At 39.5% G+C, this 19,421-nt stretch overlaps 1 protein-coding gene across 1 annotated transcript in view; it reads left to right on the top strand.

The window, feature by feature from the left end:
• Positions 1-19,421, top strand: part of LOC109034765 (protein turtle homolog A) — a 539,517-nt gene that overhangs the window by 101,509 nt on the left and 418,587 nt on the right. The window contains exon 2 of the mRNA XM_072301836.1: positions 2,168-2,433. Coding sequence (XP_072157937.1) covers positions 2,328-2,433 — 106 coding nt within the window. The 5' untranslated portion in view covers positions 2,168-2,327. The remainder of the gene's footprint in view (positions 1-2,167; positions 2,434-19,421) is intronic.

The raw sequence follows: 19,421 nt of genomic DNA on the forward strand, positions 1-19,421 counted from the left end.
CACAACCTCGTATTTTCAACCGCTTTAAAGGGAGTTTACACCTCTTAAAGATTTCTTATATTCGTGTGATTATGGCAACAAACGATTAATAGTGATACTTCAAGTTTGCCCTATCTTTTAATTATACACAAACTTAGCTTATTAAAATGGATAAGCATATCGAACGGTGAAAGTCGGCAATCACAAAACTCGTTTGCGGTGTCTGAAAATCTCCGCCTATACGTCATCTTTTTAAGAGAGAACAAATTGACATTATTTCTTGAAGTTTTTGCAGAATTTTCTTCGAATTGAGAAGAAACAAGCAGAAGCTCCAACGCATTCGCGTCGGAAAGCGGCTCTGGTGACGGTAGGTAGTGTTACGCGTTTACGGTTTCCTTGGTAACCTTTGTTTGCTATCAGTGATGTCGAGTAGTATGACTAGGAAGCTCCAACCACGGCATTCTTCGAAAAAAGCGCGAAAACTTATAGATTTGAATTTTCAAATTTTAACGTAAAGTACATTTTTTTCCAGTGCGAGATTAAAGCACAGACCTGTTTTGAATTATTGACAGTATCACCATGATTCAAAAATACACTACACAACATAGCATTCGCTCACAGGAAAAAGATATCAATTAAAATAAATCAGTCCCCCCTAAACAGCAGAAAATGGCGCCGATTCCCATCAACCAACACGCGGTCTCTCCAATGTAACATGGTCCGTTGATACTCCCCAGCTGGGACCGTCCGGAATAGCAGCTCTAGTGCAAGCACCAGAGCCGCTAAATCATGACAGTTTTAAAGAATTGCCGTTGAGTAGTTTTCCATTTAAAAAATAAAGTATGACAAGAAGTCTGCGACGTCGCAAACCGAGTTATGTGATTGCCGACTTACACCGTCGATATGCGTATACGATAGTAACATAAAATTATTGTAGAATTACAAAAAAAGAAAATAAAACCAATGATTTTTTAAAACAAATTGAAAGAGAGGTATAATTAATTTGTATTCTCTGTATTTTGCGCATTTTTCAATAGGAAGAAGTCGGTGAAGTAGGGCATCAATGAATATTAGACCATGATGCGAAGGCAAAATTTAAAAAGGAAATGTGCCGTAATAACGCATTAATACGGCGAGAAAATCACGAGATAGAAGTGGCACACCTTAGGTTATACCCTTGCCCGGAAGTTAGCAAAATAACCCGTCATTAAGAAACAATAAATCATTGTCAAAATCATAAATAATTAATCCAGGGGTTCTAAACCTTTATACACTGCAAAGTAAGTTCTTAAAATCTGTAACAGTGTACCGCATTACTCCGTGGAGTAGTTCGGAATATGCTCTCAAAAGCTTGAGCATGGATGATGATTTTTAGTTCGACGCGATAGGTTTTTCAACAAAATTCACCAACAGTCGATAAAACTGTCTAGTCTTGTGAATGTAGAGAACTAGGCTCCTAAATAATTACAGATGAATTTTCAATTTTTACGAAAAATATGAGGAATTGAATGCACATGTATACTAAATATGTTGGCATCCATCTTTCATAGGGAATAGACGATTTTCCGTGTCCGTCAATGCTGTACTTTAAAATTCTCTTAATATTTGAAAAATTGAATGACTGTGTGTATTAGAAATAACTTAGTTCATGACTCATGTAAGAGGAGTCGATACTTCGTTTATATTCATTTCTAAATCATCGCTACGAAGTAGATCACATCGGAGGATTTACTTTGCCGTGTGACGAGTGAACCTCGCTTTAGAAAACGCCTTCAAGCAGTCGTGTAGGCAATTTCTCGACCTGGGCGCGCGAATAGTTGCTCGATTTTAGTTGAACCCAACATTTAGTCGTCTTCTTAGTTTCTATCTTTATAGATTAAAACAAGTTAAGACGTATGAAAGCTAGGGTCATCTTCTCAGACAATACACATAGATTTGCTGAGTTGTTGTTCCCAAAATATTGAAAACTCGCGAGCCCACAATTGTTACCTTTACATTTACAAAAATTCGTAAACTGTCAAAATTTGATTATAAGCCTAGGTATTTTGATAAATTGCTTGATTCGACTAAGTGCCTGCGACACATATATCTATAGACTTAGAATTTTTGTTCCATCTTGTTTTTCTCAAATGTTACTTAAATTGTTTTGTCATTTATGATATTTAATAAATATTTTGGTGTGTTTCAGGTGGCCGCACCCATCTCCGGGCGCGTGAGGATCGGGGAAAAATGTAATCCGTGTCGGTTGTTGCGTCAGTGCGTGTAGATGAAGGCGTTGGTGGTTGCGTTATCTCATTTTTCGGGCGCGAATATGTGAGTGAGTGACGTGCCTTGTTCGACGGGTCAACATGGTTGTCGCTGCATCCACCGTTTGGTGCCTGATGTGCGCAACTTTGCTTCATCTCTCTTCCGTCGTTGCTCGCCGCCACAAGCAGTCCGAACTCGATATTCCAAGTAAGTTCATCCATCATGCAAAATTATCATACATTCATCATCAAAATAATCATCATTTTCAACAAAACAATCTTCGAGTATATCTTTTTCTGTCGCACACATTCATACTATGTAGGTCAACTCTTTCGGATTGTAATGCTTTCTACCGTGTGGTCTGAATAATTAAAAACTTGTAGACTAATTGATTGTTCAGAAAATGGTTGTAATCGATACAACTGGCCAACATGGGTCAGATTGCCAAAAATTCGTGAACTGATTCCAGAGCGCTGATTCCGGAAACGACCCTTGTTTTTTTTAATCAGTTTGACTTCCCCGAAAAAGATCGAAATTTTTCCTTAAAATCGATTTTTCCAAAGTAAAGTAAAAGAAAAATATACATGACTATCTTCCAAAATAAATTTTTGATCAGGGAAACATCGGCAACATTCGAATGCTCATACGACATTATACCTTCGCCTGGCAGTATGATGAGGCCCTGCGTTCATTGACGCGAGACCGCCGATACGCGGTTTTACGTTTCCGCTTTTGATTGACCCTATGTTCTGTATTTCCGCACTTTAGAAACTTAATGGAGCGTGCTAGGTAAATTTCGCAACCCAAAGACATGGTCAATATAACCCAAAGGAGAACCGACCAAAATATATCAACCACACGTATAGATTACTTTGTGTCGTCCTTCTTTTCATACACCGAAAAGAAGGATGCTGATTTAACATTCTGGTTGTAAAAAAGTGTGCGACAACTCACAAAACGCTGAAATAACCGCCACAGCAGTTAGTTTTACATCTTGACATTGCTAAAATAGCTGCTGCAGCAGTTTATTCACCGTTTTGTGTGTTTTCGCACACTTTTTTACATCCAGAATGTTAAATCAGCATACTTTTTTTTCGTTGTATTAATGCAATACGTCCGTTACTTTTTCTTACCGCGTAGACGGAAATTTCAGGACATCGAAATCGAGACGTTTGTCTTCATTTCAGTTTCATTGCGAGGGCTCGTCCAATCCCACAAAATTCAGCCTGACTAAGCAGGATGGATTCAATATGGAAGCCTCATCGGTAATAATTTGCATCACACGCCCCCGGAAGTGCGCAACGAAACCGTTAATAACGCCCGGCAGACTCGGCGACAGCCGTAACGGCCGACGCACAAATGGACGCGCTTCCGCAAAAACGACGTATCCCCACCTCAAAGAGAACCCCGAGCCTCACACAACTTCACACAAAACGGAACTCATGCAAAAATACGATAACGTCATCTCTCGTGACTTGGTGCGAACGGAATCATGAAACCAGGTCGGGAACAGCCGAATTCAGGACGAGAAACCCCAAAGTCCTCGCTTCACTGGAAAGGCATCTTTTGAGGAAAGTCCTATCGTTCATCTAGTACAATGCGTTTCGAAGCTCATGGGAAACTGAGGTTACGCTCTCTTGAATCATCCCTCGTTGGAGACTGCGGCATGGCGAGCTCTGACCAATGGGCAGCGGCACCGGCGTGAATATATCCATCGTAATTAGACCTCACTCCCGAGGAAAAACCACCTAACTCATTCGAAAACCCGGCCTTTATACGTGGTTTTTCTGTAACTCGGTATCTCCACGTAATTGGCGTGAAAGCGCAACGAACGGGCATCTGTTAATCTGGACCCCGCCCCGCGCACCCAAATGCGGTTTGTCTTACTTAGTTTTTCTTCGCTTATTAGTCGAGATAAATGAACGCGGGAAACGCTGTCCTGCTAAAGCAGAACGCCGTATGAGCCATGAGGCGTTGCCAAATTTCCTTCGATAAAAATCGAATTTACTGGGGTATGTTGTAAATATTTGTTCCGGAGATTTTCAGACGATTTTATTCGTAGTTTAATTTAAAATATCTGCAAATTTCAGAGGGAAACTGTGTATAAAATTAGTCATAAATATATTTTATATCAAGGGAAATTTGGCAACTCTCGAATTTTCATGCGGTGTTCTTCTTCAGCACGGCCAGAACGATGGGTTATTTTTTTCCAACGCGGAGCTGTGTCCCAGAAATTAACGTGTTATGACTGCGGGAGGGTCGTATGAATTTACGACCTGTTCTGTCCTGTTACGTAAAAGTGACGTAACGTAAGGGCATTTCCGTAAGAGCCACGGTTAGCCCATGCTGTCATGCGTCTCAAAGCTCATCTCAAAATTCAGATACTGCTCTTTTCTGTAATACGACAAGTGTTGTTGACCTGTGCGGTTAGTCGATCTGCTGTGCTGGGATAAATCGTCGTGAGAATATTTGAAAATTGTCAAAATTCCTTGCAAAATTTGTAAAAAAGGTTCCTTGAGTCTTTTTAAATTTGGAATTTTGTCGGAGGAAAGTTGGCGACGTTCAAAAGTCCACCAAACGCCTTTTTCTCAGCTTGGTTTATCGACTAACCGATCAGGTCAGCAACGGGTCTGAATTATATCAGTTACAAACAAATATATTAAGTACAGATTTTCATGGCTATTTTTTCTATTTGGTTTTGTGAACGAATGAATTTAAGCCTGTAGGACAAAAATGAGGTTTTTTTATGCAAGTATTGCTGAGTAAAGTATGAGAAAGAGGAACTGCCCATCTTCAGTACAACCGGAGAGACTTTCTAACATCCTCTTGCAAGCTCCTTTCCAACGTTCAACAGTCATCATTTGGCGATTTTAATTTGATTTTTCCCTTCAAAAAAGTTCTCATCAATCATCATCAGGCAAAAAGTTGCTCTGACCTCCAAATTTAACTTTTGCCTCACTTGATAACAATGGAGATGTCGCATGCGTGAGGAATTTGCGATTTGACTGTTGATTCTTATTTTAAAGTTCGCAAGAAACACGATGGTGCCACTGGTTTTCTCTGAAATCAACTCCCAAGCTCAAAAAAAGCTCTCAGGTTGAGGCCAAAATGGAGGGGATATCCCACGCTATCCTGGTAGTCCATCTCTACATCAAGACAAACTCTCCATGCAAAGATAAGGAGCAAATACATTAGTAGGGTTGCCGTGTTTTCAGTTTTGAAGTCCCCAAATAAAGTGGCAGCCCTGTCAATGTATTTGTTCCCTATCTTTGCATGGAGAGTTTGTCTTGATGTAGAGGTGGACTCTCAGGATAGCGTGGGATATCCCCTCCATTTTGGCCTCAACCTGAGAGCTTTTTTTGAGCTTGGGAGTTGATTTCAGAGAAAACTAGTGGCACCATCGTGTTTCTCGCGAACTTTTGCATAAGGTTCAACAGTCAAATCGCAAAACTCTCACACATGCAACATTTCCATTCTTAGATTCTTAAGGTCTCTAAAATAGGTTCATCGTCTATGGACGGGCGCAATAGATCAAATCGGATGGGAGGAAAGTAAACGCATCGTCGGGGATTACGTCACGAATTAAGGACCTCCGTCAGTGGAAATTTGTGAAATTCTAGAAGGGCAATTAGCGGCGGACGCCTTTGTCGGGATCCGAACCCGGTGCCTCCGGGCGCGTAATGAGATTATCGCACTTGAGAACTCGGATCTAACTATAAAGCTTATCCTATTAAACGGAGCAGAGACAGAGAGCAAGCGGCACAATAGTCTTTGAAGGAATCGCGGTCAATGATATCGTCTTAGTTTAACTTGCAGACAGGTGATTGGATTAACATGTGCCCCTTCCTGTAAATTAATTCCCGCCATCAATTAATCGCCGCGCGAGGTTAATCGCTCACCATTATCCGCGCTTCTTTTTGTCGCCGCACGGTGGATCGAATCAATCAGAGAGGTCGCACATGAAATTTTTTACTACATTAGGAAATTTTGATTTTAATTCCGTCACGTTTTAAATTTTAAGGGGTGTCAATTTCCGTGAAAGAAAATTCCGTGAGGAAACCAATTTTAGAACCTTAAAGTTCTGCATGAACGGAGTTATGAGCTTTTAAAGTTTCCAAATTTCGCCCGACCTCTTACATTGACTCGATCTACTGTGCGTCGGAGCGTGTCCAAAGGACCGAAGAAGGTCAGGGATTTGGTAAAAAAAAAGGAGAGAAGCCTTTGTGAAAAAACACATAGGTAGCGATACCGCAAGAACGCGTATCCGGTTTGCGATGCTGTTGACTTCCTGACATAATTGCCCTCTTTCGAATGATACAATTCTCAACGTCATTTCTCGAAAATTTTACCGGTTTTTAATCTTATGTATTCAGAATATTCATCGATTACCGTACGTTGCAACGTAACTCCATTCCTCGGTTACAAAGACTTGGAAAGTTTGATTTATTACAAGAATGTAACTGTGCAATTTTGGCCGATTTTTTTTTTTTTTATTTTCGTATGAGATCAGAAAAAAAATCAGCGAAATTTTTGGTTATAAAAGACCAAAATTCTCAGTTTGCGAGAGGAAATTTTGTAACATTTTTTCGCGAGGGAATCGACGGACACTGAAAAAAAAAGATTGGTAGAATTTACCATTCCTTAACGCTGTAGTATGTAAAGTATTTTTGTTTTGTATTTTTCAAGGAGAAATTGCGTCGCATAACGGCGGTAATGAAAATGTTTGAGTCGAACACAAACCGGAATGGCACGCGACGTGCTGCCAGCGTAAACGCGCATTGGCGCCTACAAACCTAAGGGGATACTTCACGCATTGCGTAATGCTTGAAGTATCCCCTCAGGTTTGAAGGCGCTGGCCGGCCGCAACGTGCCACGGCGCCTCAAGCAACTATTTCACAACAGAGTTGTTGCACAGTATCATGCGAAATTGAAGGCGCTCAATTTGGATGACACGCATCCTTTAAGATCTCGGAGCTTTCCTCGCAGAATAAATCAAGATACTACGGTAAGGCTAAAATGCAGCATTAAAAACTCGAGACGTTTCGACTTAAAAGTGAGTCATTTTCAGCCAGAAAATAGTTTAAAAATTGAAAAATATCGAAAAGAAAACCTGAGACGCGTCTAGGTCCTCGCACCCACCTCGTAGGTCTAAGGTTTTTCTCCTTCGATATTTTTTTATTTTCAATTTATTTAACAACCGAAAATGACTCAGTTTAAGTCAGAACGTCTGGGGTTTTTATTGTTGAATTTTAGCCTTGTTTCCCGTTTTTCCTCTTGTTCTTACTCTCGTCATCAGTGGAAAAAAACAACGATTGGTGGAGTTGACCATTCCTTCACGCTGTATGTCTTACAGCGTCAATTTAGAGTCAATTCTGCCAGAAGAAAGGTAAACGTTACTACATACTGGTATAAGTAACCATTCCTCTGGCAGAATCGACTTGAAGATTGGTAGAATTTACCATTCCTTCACACTGGAAGCGTGAAGGTACAGTTGGACCACATTTTGCAATTTGGAACTAAAAATTCTGGCCCGGTTTACAAACAACGTATGTGCCATTAGTTTCCCTATGCACATAAGTGTTTTTTCAGATGAGGTAGAATTTATAGTTCCAAATTGCAAAACGCAGTCCAGTTAACAGTTTAACAGTTATTAACAAAGGAGGAGGAGAGGTAGGATAATAAATATATTTATCATTAGCAATAGAGAAGGAGAGGTAGAATAATATACACATAAAGTAACATAGCTAGTAATATTTAAGTACAAGTACTAGATTTTTAGAATGCCTGATAAAAGGGTTATTATACAGCGTGATGGAATGGTGAATTCTACAAATCTTTTTTTTTTCAGTATATTCTGAGGAAAGTTTCAGCAATAGCGTTACTTTCACACACAATAATTTTATGTATGAGAAATGTCCGAATTCATGATCCATAAGAGGAGAGTCAGTTTTTCCTTCCTGTCATCTCTAAAGCATCGCTACAAAGTAGATCACATACATATTTACTCAGTCATACGAGGCGTGAACCTAGCTTTAAAAAACGCCTTCTAATAGCCGTGTGGGCAATTTCACGACCTAGGTAAGCGAATAGTTGCTCGGTCCAGCGAGGCACGTGTTTTTCAGTTCTGCCGTCGATACTTGCAATAAATTAATTATTTCTAAACTCTCAAACAGCAGATCGATATTGAATGACCTTGATCGATAAAAAGTATTCTTAAGATAGTTAGTTATTTTATTCATAAACATTCAGCATCCTAGGCTATTAACGTCTTTACAAAAGATTTGGAAGATGGGACTGAATCTATCGTTAAGGATCCTATATATGCTGTAACGATTCAAACCGCGTGTATAAGATAGTGGATATGCTTTAGCAATCAGAAGATGGAGAGTAAAGAGAAGAGGAAGATGAGGAAGAATAGTGAAGGTGATGGAAAAGACAGGAATGAAAGAGGAGGCGTAGAAAGTATGTAAGATGTCGAAGAGGAATAATTAGAAGAAGAGAAAGAGGAGGGAATAAGAAGAAGATGGAAGAGGTAGAAAGAAAGAAGAAAAAGAAAAGAGAAAAGAAAGAGGTAGGAAAGAGGCAGGAAAAGACAAAAAAATTAAATTAATGATAATATGCTCCTTTTTGTGAAATAATTTCTGCAATTAATTAAACTGTGCACTCCGTTAATTATCAGCGCTTCTTTTTGCCGTCGTTGGAGTTTGCTCAGACGGCCGAGGAATGTTGAAAACTTGGTGAAAGAGTGGAAAAACTTGGGTAAATAAGAATAAATGTTTGTTTTGAACGGAAAGAAGCCCAACATTAAACTATTCCGTTCCACAAATCACAAGAAGCAACGCAATTGATGAGCTCACGAGGCAGGCATTTCAAATGAGAGAAAAGAGTCGGATAGATAACTATATTGTGACCTGACGGGGCAGTTTTGCCTAAAGAGTTAATTGAAGGCACAAAAATCATCCTTTTGGCTTTTTTCAAGCATTTCAATCAATAATTTTTTACAGAACATGAAATTCTAATCTGATTTAAGTAATGGCCGTAGGTGCCAAAAATCACAACATGCACCGAGCGTTAAGTTGTAACGAGATTCATGGCTAAGACTAATTTTTATCTTTTTAAGACGATTTTTACCGTCCCCGGACTTCGAAGTTATAAATTACTTGGAAATTTCATGGATTAATATAGGTTAAAAATCTTAAAAGCGTTTTTTGAAATTTGTTTGATCAATGTTTACTCATAATTTCAAAATTGATGAGCAAAACACTGGCTAAAAGCGGCTTTCAATGCGAAAAATAACCATGAAGTATTGAATCATCGTTTTAGGATTAAATGTTAAAATAAAGAGGATGCCATCAGTCCGGTTGAAAAATGAGAATGAGCTTTCGAACAGGCAAAATAATTATGAATCACACCGTTATTTTAGACGAAAAACCGGACTGGTTTAATGCCAAAATTTGCTCGCCTGTGAATAATAAGAATCTCATCTCCTCCTCAAAGACCCTCATCTATATTCCCGCATAAGTATCGAACCTTATATACGCTAAGTGGGTCGAGAGTTCGTGAGGCAGAGCACATAGGTGGTTTTTGCATAAAATCGTTCCAATTTGGCGGCGCAGAGCTTTAATGAAGGCGGCGTGGAATCACTCACGCCTAGGGCTCCGCTGAAAGCTATTAGGGCGAGACACAGGATGTGTTTCAATTTTGGTAAACGCGTGCATATGTCGGGAAAGTTGGTCGGAAGTGTGAGCTTATGGCCGGGCTGTTTTCGCTCGGAAGTAGTTTTTCTCAATTTGGCTCAATCGGTAATTATTAAGTTTTCACTCTGGTGACCTCGCCGCGAGGCTCATCGAAAAGGCATTGTTGTCAAGTTTCTTGTTCTGAAATTAGACGGGTTATTTAGAATGGGCGTAACCGCCTTTTCAGATTTTGAGTTTTCGACGAAATAATATTCTTTAAGGTGTGACGCATTTTATAGTACCGAGGGATTTGGCCAAACTGCGGGATGATTGTTGGAATTGATAGACAAAGCTATAGACAGAGAATACATATGGAGTATAGAGCAATCCTATTGGTTGAAATGGGTGGCTTCTATCGAATGTGGGAAAAAATGATAAACTAACTATAGGGTCTCTCGAGAGTTTCCGTTATAGATAGTCTATTACCTACCTCCTTTGTCCATTGCAACCACCCGTTCCCACCAATGGGATCCCTCCATATCCTCTTTGTCATCTTTATCTATGGCTTTGTCTACCAATTTCAATAATCAGCCCGCTGGGTCACTATACCATGGGCGAATTTGGGCGTGCTGATACATTTTCTGAAAGTAAATGACGCGGAGAACACGATTTTTACATGATGTTGGTTTGGTCTCATTTTGAAAAGTAAAATAGAAACGGATATTTTAAAACACGGTAACCGAGACATATACTCATTTTTGCAGTTTCTGCTCGAAATTTTTTTTTTTTTTTTTTTTTGAACGGAATATGAAGAGAGAAGATGCAAACTTATTCTTACGATGTTAATAAAATAATCTACAAGTTCACGATAACGGAATCAACGGACGAGAAAAGGACGTGGCAAAGCGATAATAGCCGTAGCGACCGCTTACCGTGTGACTGATCAGGTGGAACGATCCTGTTAATGACCAAAGTTCCGAGTGAATTAGCTAAGAAAAGCTGAATAAAACCCCTGCGGAGTATGTTTTTCGCCGCTTTTAATTGAACTATTCAATACCAGAACGTGCGGAACGAACTTTTGCGAATATTCCACCTTCCGGATCCAACTTCCAAGCACTTGAGCGTTCTACTACGCTTCGGTCACATTAGCTCGGAAGTTTCCTCGAAAAAGTTATGAGCGTCGGAACGAATTTTGTCAGTCGTCAAAATTTAATTTACCACTGTTTCGACAGTAAATCGTTTTTGTCTGGAATTAGAGTAGCGCTACAGAGAGATTATGGGCACCTGACCTAGTGGGGAACCCTTTAGATTGTAAGATGGCGGAGGCTTCGGATGGGAGGAGGATTGTTGCCAATTTAGAATAAGTACTTCCTGATGTAGTTGTTGCCAGCCTCTTTACAAAGTTATGAAATATAAAAACACGCTTCCGTTTAAAACGTTCATTTTCTCTCCGTAACAATAAAAAAATACATTGGATCTAGAGTCCAGACTCTTGAAAACATCGACAAGAAAAAATACTCTTGATTCAATCAGATTTTTGTTTAAATCAAAAGGAAATCCGCTCAAATTAAGAGGCTTGGTTCTTGATTTAAGTAAAAATCCGATTGAATCAAGAGTATTTTTTCTTGTCAATGTTTTTAAGAGTCTGGACTTTAGTGTTTTTTTCCAGTGTATCATTCGCGCATCAATTGGATTGCATTTTGCAGAATGGAACCAAGAGAATTTCAATGTCGCTAAAATTGTGCAACTTCTTTTAACTCGCGAATGTAAACTGAGCATCTAAACAAGTTCTATCTTTGCTCCCAATAAAGTATCTTTCCAAGATAAAAATTACCTTTATAAATTTAATTTTTTGCATGGTTTCGGTAATTTTATTGCAAAGAATGCAAGTTGCACAATCTTAGCAACATTCGATTGCTCTTGATTCCTTTTTGCAAAATGCAATCCAATTAGAGTGCTTATAGAATGTTCCCATGTCCGAACCAGCTCGCCTTCAAAACTCGAGCAGGCAATGTGAGCGGCTGAGGAGCAGTAATAGTTGCTTTCTGTAGATTTCAACTTTCATTCGGTTTCCGTATCATTCGCGCATAGGTTAGAGTGCTTAAAGCATAACCCCGTTCTGCAACTAGTGCACCTTCATAAATCGAGCAGGTAATGTGAGTGACTTGGGAGCAGTAATAGTTGCCAGCTACAAGTCGGCTGAATTTAAAACTTTTATTCTGATTCCGTTTTATTCGCTCCACCAACCAGTTCGCCTTTAAAACTCAAACAGGCAATGTGAGCGACTCAGGAGCAGTAATAGTTGCTCGCTGTAAGCTTGGCCAAATTCATTCGGTTTCTAATTAAATTACTACACGGAAAAAATTAAATTGCTGATTTAACAAATCAACTGCTAAAAAAATTGACTGCAACGTTTCAATGTAGATTTTACACAATATAATGCTATACTTTATCAACTATTGTAAGCTAATTGAACCACGTAGTGGTGGTTCAAGTTGCATTTTTGTGTTGTAAAATCTACATTGAAACATTGTAGTCTTTTTTTTTTAGCAATTGAACTGTTAAATCAGCAATTTTATTTTTTCCTTGTAGTCAAATAATTCGCGAGGAAGCTAGGCAACCTGAAATACAGGTAGATTGACTGTGGTCAGTGCCGTTCAATTCACCAATTTTCTTTTCTTGCCTCTGGAGTTTTAGTCTCTTCGAACAGCTGAAGAAACCAACAAGAAAAGTGAACGTCTCTTACAAAGCGGAAACGAACGAAAGAGGGAGACGCAAAGGAGCTCAGATGTATCCAGTTCAGCAGAGACGACCAAGCACAGGAACACGTTCATAAAACAAAAACCCAACTCCACAGGGAAACCGTCAGCAGGAATGTCGTTTATGAAAATAGCCGAATATTATCGTTCCTCTCCGTCGAATTTGGTCAAGAAATTCTATGTTTGAGCAAAGAGACCGTCGAGACTTTGCGCGGACGGAAGTTTCCGATTTCAACTCAAGCTTGAAGACTGCGAGTTTATGCGAAAGATTAAACTTTCTGCCTGAAAGCTTACCACGTAACAGGATGGCGATTGTAAATATCTTCGTTTAGGATTAAAGTGGCGCTGCATCCAGGAAAATCGCTTGAAAATTTTCCATGAATAAAGTGTTTAGAGGTGTCGTCAGATAAGCTGGCATTTGTTTACTTTCGGTTTGCAAGCTATTTCACGTCACTACTATCCACATAAAAACATCCGACTCTCGCAGAAGCAAGAGCACAAGCTTAGATAGGTTTTTTATTTCTTTCAAACCTTGTAACACTTCAATTTTTAGCCACACAGAAATCACAATCACATAAAAGTCGCGGATTAGTATCCTAATGGCAATTGGATTACATTTTGCAATAAGAAACCACTATCTCTGGATCTTTCGTAAAAGGACCTCTCCACATAGGTCAACTAATGGCATTAATGTCGATAAATTACAATTAAATAGCTATTCCGTTTTCAAAAATCGAACATGACTATTTGTTGAAAGTTCTTATTTCACATAATTAGATTAGAAAGGAGAATTTGCACACAAAAATTGTATTTCTTCATTTGTGAGAGCCTTATGAGCTGTGTTCGCAGTATTTTTTCATAATTTTTTTCTGGCACGAGAAATCGGTGAAAACTAGATTTAAAAGTGAGAAAATCTGCCGCCTTGTGACGTCATCTGGCGGCATTATCCATTTAAACACATGTATTTTAGCAGATTAGGTTATTTTGTCATACTTTCTCCAATAATTGTTCGATTCCGAAACCAAGGATACCCTCATACTCAGTTCAGTATCATTTGAATTACATTTTGCAATAAGGAACCACCATCTCTGGCTCTCCCATAAAAACATATATCTGCATAGGGAAACCAATGGCATGTATGTTGTTTCTAAAATGGACCAGAAATAGTCGTTCCTTTTTGCAAAATGTAATCCATTTTAAAGATGAAATTCACAGAAGGTGAGGCACCTGCAAATCCTCTATTACTATTTAGTAAAAGTTTCATAGCAACGAATAGACAATAAATTGACTGTAGATAGCTTATTTATCACTATCAATCTTGAAATCCTACCACATGGGTATTCTCCTTGAGTACGAGCCCCCACGGAAAAATTGAAGGGAACTTGAAGGGCCAGAGGTGAATGACACAACGTTACTCTTCTGGTAAGAGGGTGTATTTCGAATTCTGAATGAGCCCTAGAAAATATTGATCTATATGTAAACCAGAGCTCACGTGGAAATTGAGCTACGTCCTTACTTCAGAGGGGCGATGAGTATGAGCCAAGAAGGTCTTGGTCGAGTGGAAAGCGGTGATCTATTGGAAAGAGGGAGGGACGGAACCGGAGTGATATAGGGGTGCGTAGCATCAATGATAAGGGTAGTTCAGCATCATCAGCATTACAACCAACAACTCAATGGGCATCTTATTTGATTCGGCGTGATAACTTGATGAGCTATTTGGACTACATTTTGCAATTTGGAACCATAAATTCTAGCCCGGTTTGAAAACAACGTATGTGCCATTAGTTTCCCTATGCACATAAGTGTTTTTCTAGAAGATCCAGAATTTATAGTTCCGCATTGCAACCTAACCAAACTCGAGGTTAAGATCGTTTTTTCCTTGGTGCTTTATTAAGGATCTTCTTAAACTTTTCTTAATCTCAAAGTATATACCCTATGAAGCCTCTTGAGAGAAAAGCTGTTTAAGGAACAATTATTAGTACAACCTTGGTCATAAAGTAATCTGATTTTTTTATTTATTTTTTTTTTTTTATTTATTTATCCTAGGACCAGTGAAAAAGTTATCAATACTTCTGCTAAATAGGAACGCCGTATGAGCATTCAAATTTTGCTGCACTGGGGAAAAAAACACATTGGATCTAGAGTCCAGACTCTTAAAAACATCGACAAGAAAAAATACTCTTGATTCAATCAGATTTAAGCTTAAATCAAGAACCAAGCCTCTTAATTTGAGTGGATTTCCTTTTGATTTAAGCTTAAATCTGATTGAATCAAGAGTCCTTTTTCTTGTCAAAGTTTTCAAGAGTCTAAACTCTAGATCCAATGTGTTTTTTTCCAGTGTATATCTACCCGGACGATATATTTTTAAGGAAAATTATGCATGTTTTTCCTCGTAATTTTCAAGCATTTTTCCGGCAGATTTTTCATTGAAGGAAATGTGGCAACATCTGAAGTCTCATACGGCTTTTTTCCTCAGCACGGCAGTATACGGAGATAGAGGAGCGGAGCCCCCAGGGTTAGAGGTGAATGACATAACGAGTTCGAGCCAAGAAGGTCTTGATCCCATCTGAGCTCCGCAAAAACACGTAACTCCATCGAAAACCCCACGCAGCATACGCCGTTCTCGCTAAGCTCGGAGGCGAGGGGACGAGAGCGGTGATACGGTAGTGAGCAGCGTGAATGGTGTAGGTAGTTAAGTACCATCGGCATTACAACCAAAAAATTAATGGCATTTTATTTGATTAGCCCCTCTCCCGGCGAGGGGGCGTCTTCAATCATAATATCGGCGGCGCTCCGCCATTCGCCGGAACGACTCGAATTTCTGTTTATTAACTTTCATGGATATTAAATCCTCGGCTTTTGCCGCCTCCCTCGGGGCTGTTTTATTGGCCGCCGTTACGCGCCTTTTGAGCTTTTCCCCCGATCCCCCGCCCCCGGGTGTCTTTAAGGCATCGGGAAACGGCTCGTAAGGGGTCTCCGATATCCTCCCCCATAAATGACGTCACTCATAGCAGCGATTTATAAAAAATAAACGCGGGTTTTTACTGCCGTGCTTAGAAAAACGCCGTTTGAGCCTTCATACGATTCTAAATCTGCTCTGGCAAATCACCAATTTTCAGGAAAATTTGCGAATGTTTTTCTTCCAATTTCTCAGACATTTTTGTTTGTAATTTGATCTTAAGTGTTTGAAAATTTCAAGGAAAAATGTTCGTAACTTTCCTGAAAAATAAATATTTAATCGGGAGAAATTTGGTAACTTTTGCATGTTCATACGGCGTTCTCCCTTAGCACGGCAGTATGGATGGGCGGGGCTCAGTCGAAGGGGGCCGAATTTTCTGTTTTCGTGGATTTAGTCTGGCAATCCGACTTGAAAATATTTAGTTTTGAGGGAAAGTATGGGTGTTTCTTCTCGAATAATTTTTAAAGACGTAAATCAATAAGTGAAGTAGCGCATTTTGCGTGTTCTTGATGGTAATTAAAATGTAAAGTCTCGCCTCACTAGCTTGTTTATTTTTTTTATTATTATTGTTGTCTATAGTGAATGTAAATTTTTAACTTCACGAGTCCATGCTCAGCAGTATTATCACAAAAACTCACAAAATGTTCATTGAATTAACAGATTATCAAAATCGATATTAGTTGTTAATAGAAATGAAAACAAAATCGCACAATCGTATAAAAAGAATAGGAGAAATTCGAAAGTCCAATGTAATGTGTAGTAATGTAAGCGATAGTCATGTTGAATATTGTATAGCATCCTAGTGTGTTAGGGTTGGATGGAACAACACCTCTTACAAAATGTTCATTTGTGCCGTGTAGTGTCGTTTTTGAAGCGGAAAGCTTAAAAAACGTATATTTCTTACGCAGATTGTGAAGTTAGGAATGTATTTCAGACTATCCCCATGAGTTCATCGTGATTTTTGAACCATTCTCCATAAAAAAAACTCTTCTTTTTGGTCTACTTAGTTGAAATTTGCAATCGGCACACTCCATAAATTCCGTCATTTTTCATCTTCAATATCCTTACATGAATTTCATAAATCGGTGCAGTAAGCACTACGATAGAATCGCCTTCTTGTGTGTCCTCACATCTATCACATTATAGTCTTTTGGGCTCTTTTAATTTCAATTTAAAGCACAAACATCCCTCGAATACCACGAAAATAACCTCAGCCATATAAGAGAGAAGCGTGGAGAACTCTTTGAAAGCGTGTTTGAAAGTCCTGCTCGGTAAGCCGCATTTCGGTGCGCAAGAAGAATCGGATAAAATATCAAACTTCCAATAAAGTATCAAGAGGTCCAAAAGTGCTTGATCTCGGCTCCCGAGAAGAGTTTTATTACGTTTTAGCTGCGAGTATGACGGTCCGTAATTTTAGACAAAGACTCCGCAGACGTCAACGTAAGAGCGTGTCTCCGTATCCACGTGAGCCTCAAAAAGTATGAAGTTTAAACGAGCGAAAGGGCTCACTTTAAAAAAATAGTTACGTTCTAACGTCCCAAGAGCAAAGTGCTGTGCAGGGAATGGAGCACAAAACGATCGGGTCTCAATGGGGAGGGGGGGACGGCTAATCAGTATTCGGATAAAGCCGGCTCCAGACTACGCGGCATTCGCCGAATATTACTCGCCGAATACCGAATATTTGGCAAGTCCCGCGTAGTCTGGATGGAACATTCGCGTTGACTTGGCTCGTGTTGACGCGAGCGAGTCACTCGGCTCGGTATTCGCCCCAACCCGCTAAAAGTCGGTTTTGTGACACGAGTCAAAGGATCGCGAGTGCGAAGCCGAGCGTCCATCGCGACATCGGGGTGCCATCCAGACTACTCGTCTCACTCGCCGAATGTTCGCTATAGTTTTGTAGGAAGGGGGCGAAGAGGTGCAGCGTTTTTCCAGCGATTTTTCTTCACTTGGCGAACATTCGTTTTTTGCCAAATGACGAGCCAAGTACGACTTTCGCGAGTAGTGTGGCGCTGTACACTCGTGGAAACGCTCGAATCTGCCCGTCGCTTCTCGAACCCCGAATATTCGTTACTCGGCTCGGCACTCGGCGAATGCCACGTAGTCTGGAGCCGGCTTAAGTGACTTATTTTTCTTCCGAAGCCGAAGACTCCGTGAGAATTTTTATTACGAGTTATGGAATTATGAGGGGGGGGGGGGAGAAATATTCAATGCACGAGAGTTAGAGGTAGTTCCAAAATATTTGGAGGTATTAATTCTTATTTAACTCTCAGTAGTTCTGAAATTATTGTGATAGCTGGACGGCTCATGCTATAGCGCTCAAAAACCGCGATTGATGTAATGCGAAGTGAAATTAGCACCATAAAAGCGTTGAACACTCCGCAAAAGGGTTGGTTCCGCTCCGTGATAGTTTAAGTCACTCCATAAGGAGACAAGGTTGCGCTCTTCATTCATATCACTCGGGATTGTTGGGCGCTGTATAGACTCCGGCACAACATTCCAGTCCAAAATGTTTAACAGTGTATCCATACAATGACAACGACACAAGCTCTTTCAATATCACCAATGAGAATAAATTGATTTATCGCTTCGCCATAATGTAGCAGGGTAATTCTACGAAACTGTCCAATTTGACTGCCAAAAACTAAAAACTCAAACTCAATTGTTAAACAAATGCATTGTTTACTCAATTGCAAGTATTTTTGATGAAATTAGTACAAAACCCAGGAAAATTAATCAGATTAAAAAAAAAAGTTGTGAGGTTGTAAACATTGCGACCTACCAATCATGATAGTGACGGTCGTGACATTTTAAGCAGTAAAAGCTAAAAATGAAGCTTAATCCATCAATTTTCACAATTGTAATGGTATAATTCGTTAAAAGCACTCATTTGCTATCAGATTTGGTAAAATGTGAAACTTTTTACCACTTATTTTACAAATAAAACGACCATGACTGGAATTGGACAGTTTTCGTAGAATTGCCCAGCAGTATTGGCGACTGCCTTCACTGAGGAAACACCATATGTACGCGGATTTGTTGTTCTTCAATCGAAGGAACGTAACTGCATTTCAATGTTGCCACATTTCCCATCGTAAGTTGCAGTATTATCAGGATAATCTTGGACATTTCTGACCGGAAATTTCACTGATTTTACTTCTAATCTCGTACGAGAATCAGAAAAATTTCCGGAAAACATCACACAGATATGTGTTTGTAAACGATTGTATCGTTTTAGTCAGTTTTGCAACCCTGGAATAAAGTTGAGTTTCTTCGTCCGGGAAACAGCAATTTCAAATGTATTCCGATTTTCGAACTTTTTCAGTCATCCAACGTTTTCGATACTCGGCGCTGGTCTTTAACACGTGGGCTTCAGAATCTTGGACATATTATGCGGACAAAAGAATCTTGGATATCTTTAACCGAAAATTTCTCTGATTTTACTTCTAATCTCATTCAAAAATCAGAAAAATTTCGGACAAAAACTGCACAGATATATACATGTAAAAAATTGAATTGTTTGGGTCAATGGAGATGCTGCATGTGTGAGGAATTTACGATTTGACTGTTGATTCGTATGTAAAAGTTCGCGAGAAACACGATAGGTGCCACTGGTTTTCTCTGAAATCAACTCCCAAGCTCAAAAAAAGCTCTCAAGGTAAGGCCAAAATAGGGGGGATATCCCGCGCTATCCTGGAGTCCACCTCTACATCAAGACAAACTCTTAATGCAATGATAGGGTGCAAAGACATTGACAGGGCTGCCACTTTATTTGGGGACTCTAAATCTGAAAAAAACAGCAAC

The sequence above is a fragment of the Bemisia tabaci genome, chromosome 6 (assembly GCF_918797505.1).
Source record: "Bemisia tabaci chromosome 6, PGI_BMITA_v3".
In the NCBI taxonomy this organism is placed as follows: Eukaryota; Metazoa; Arthropoda; class Insecta; order Hemiptera; family Aleyrodidae; genus Bemisia; species Bemisia tabaci.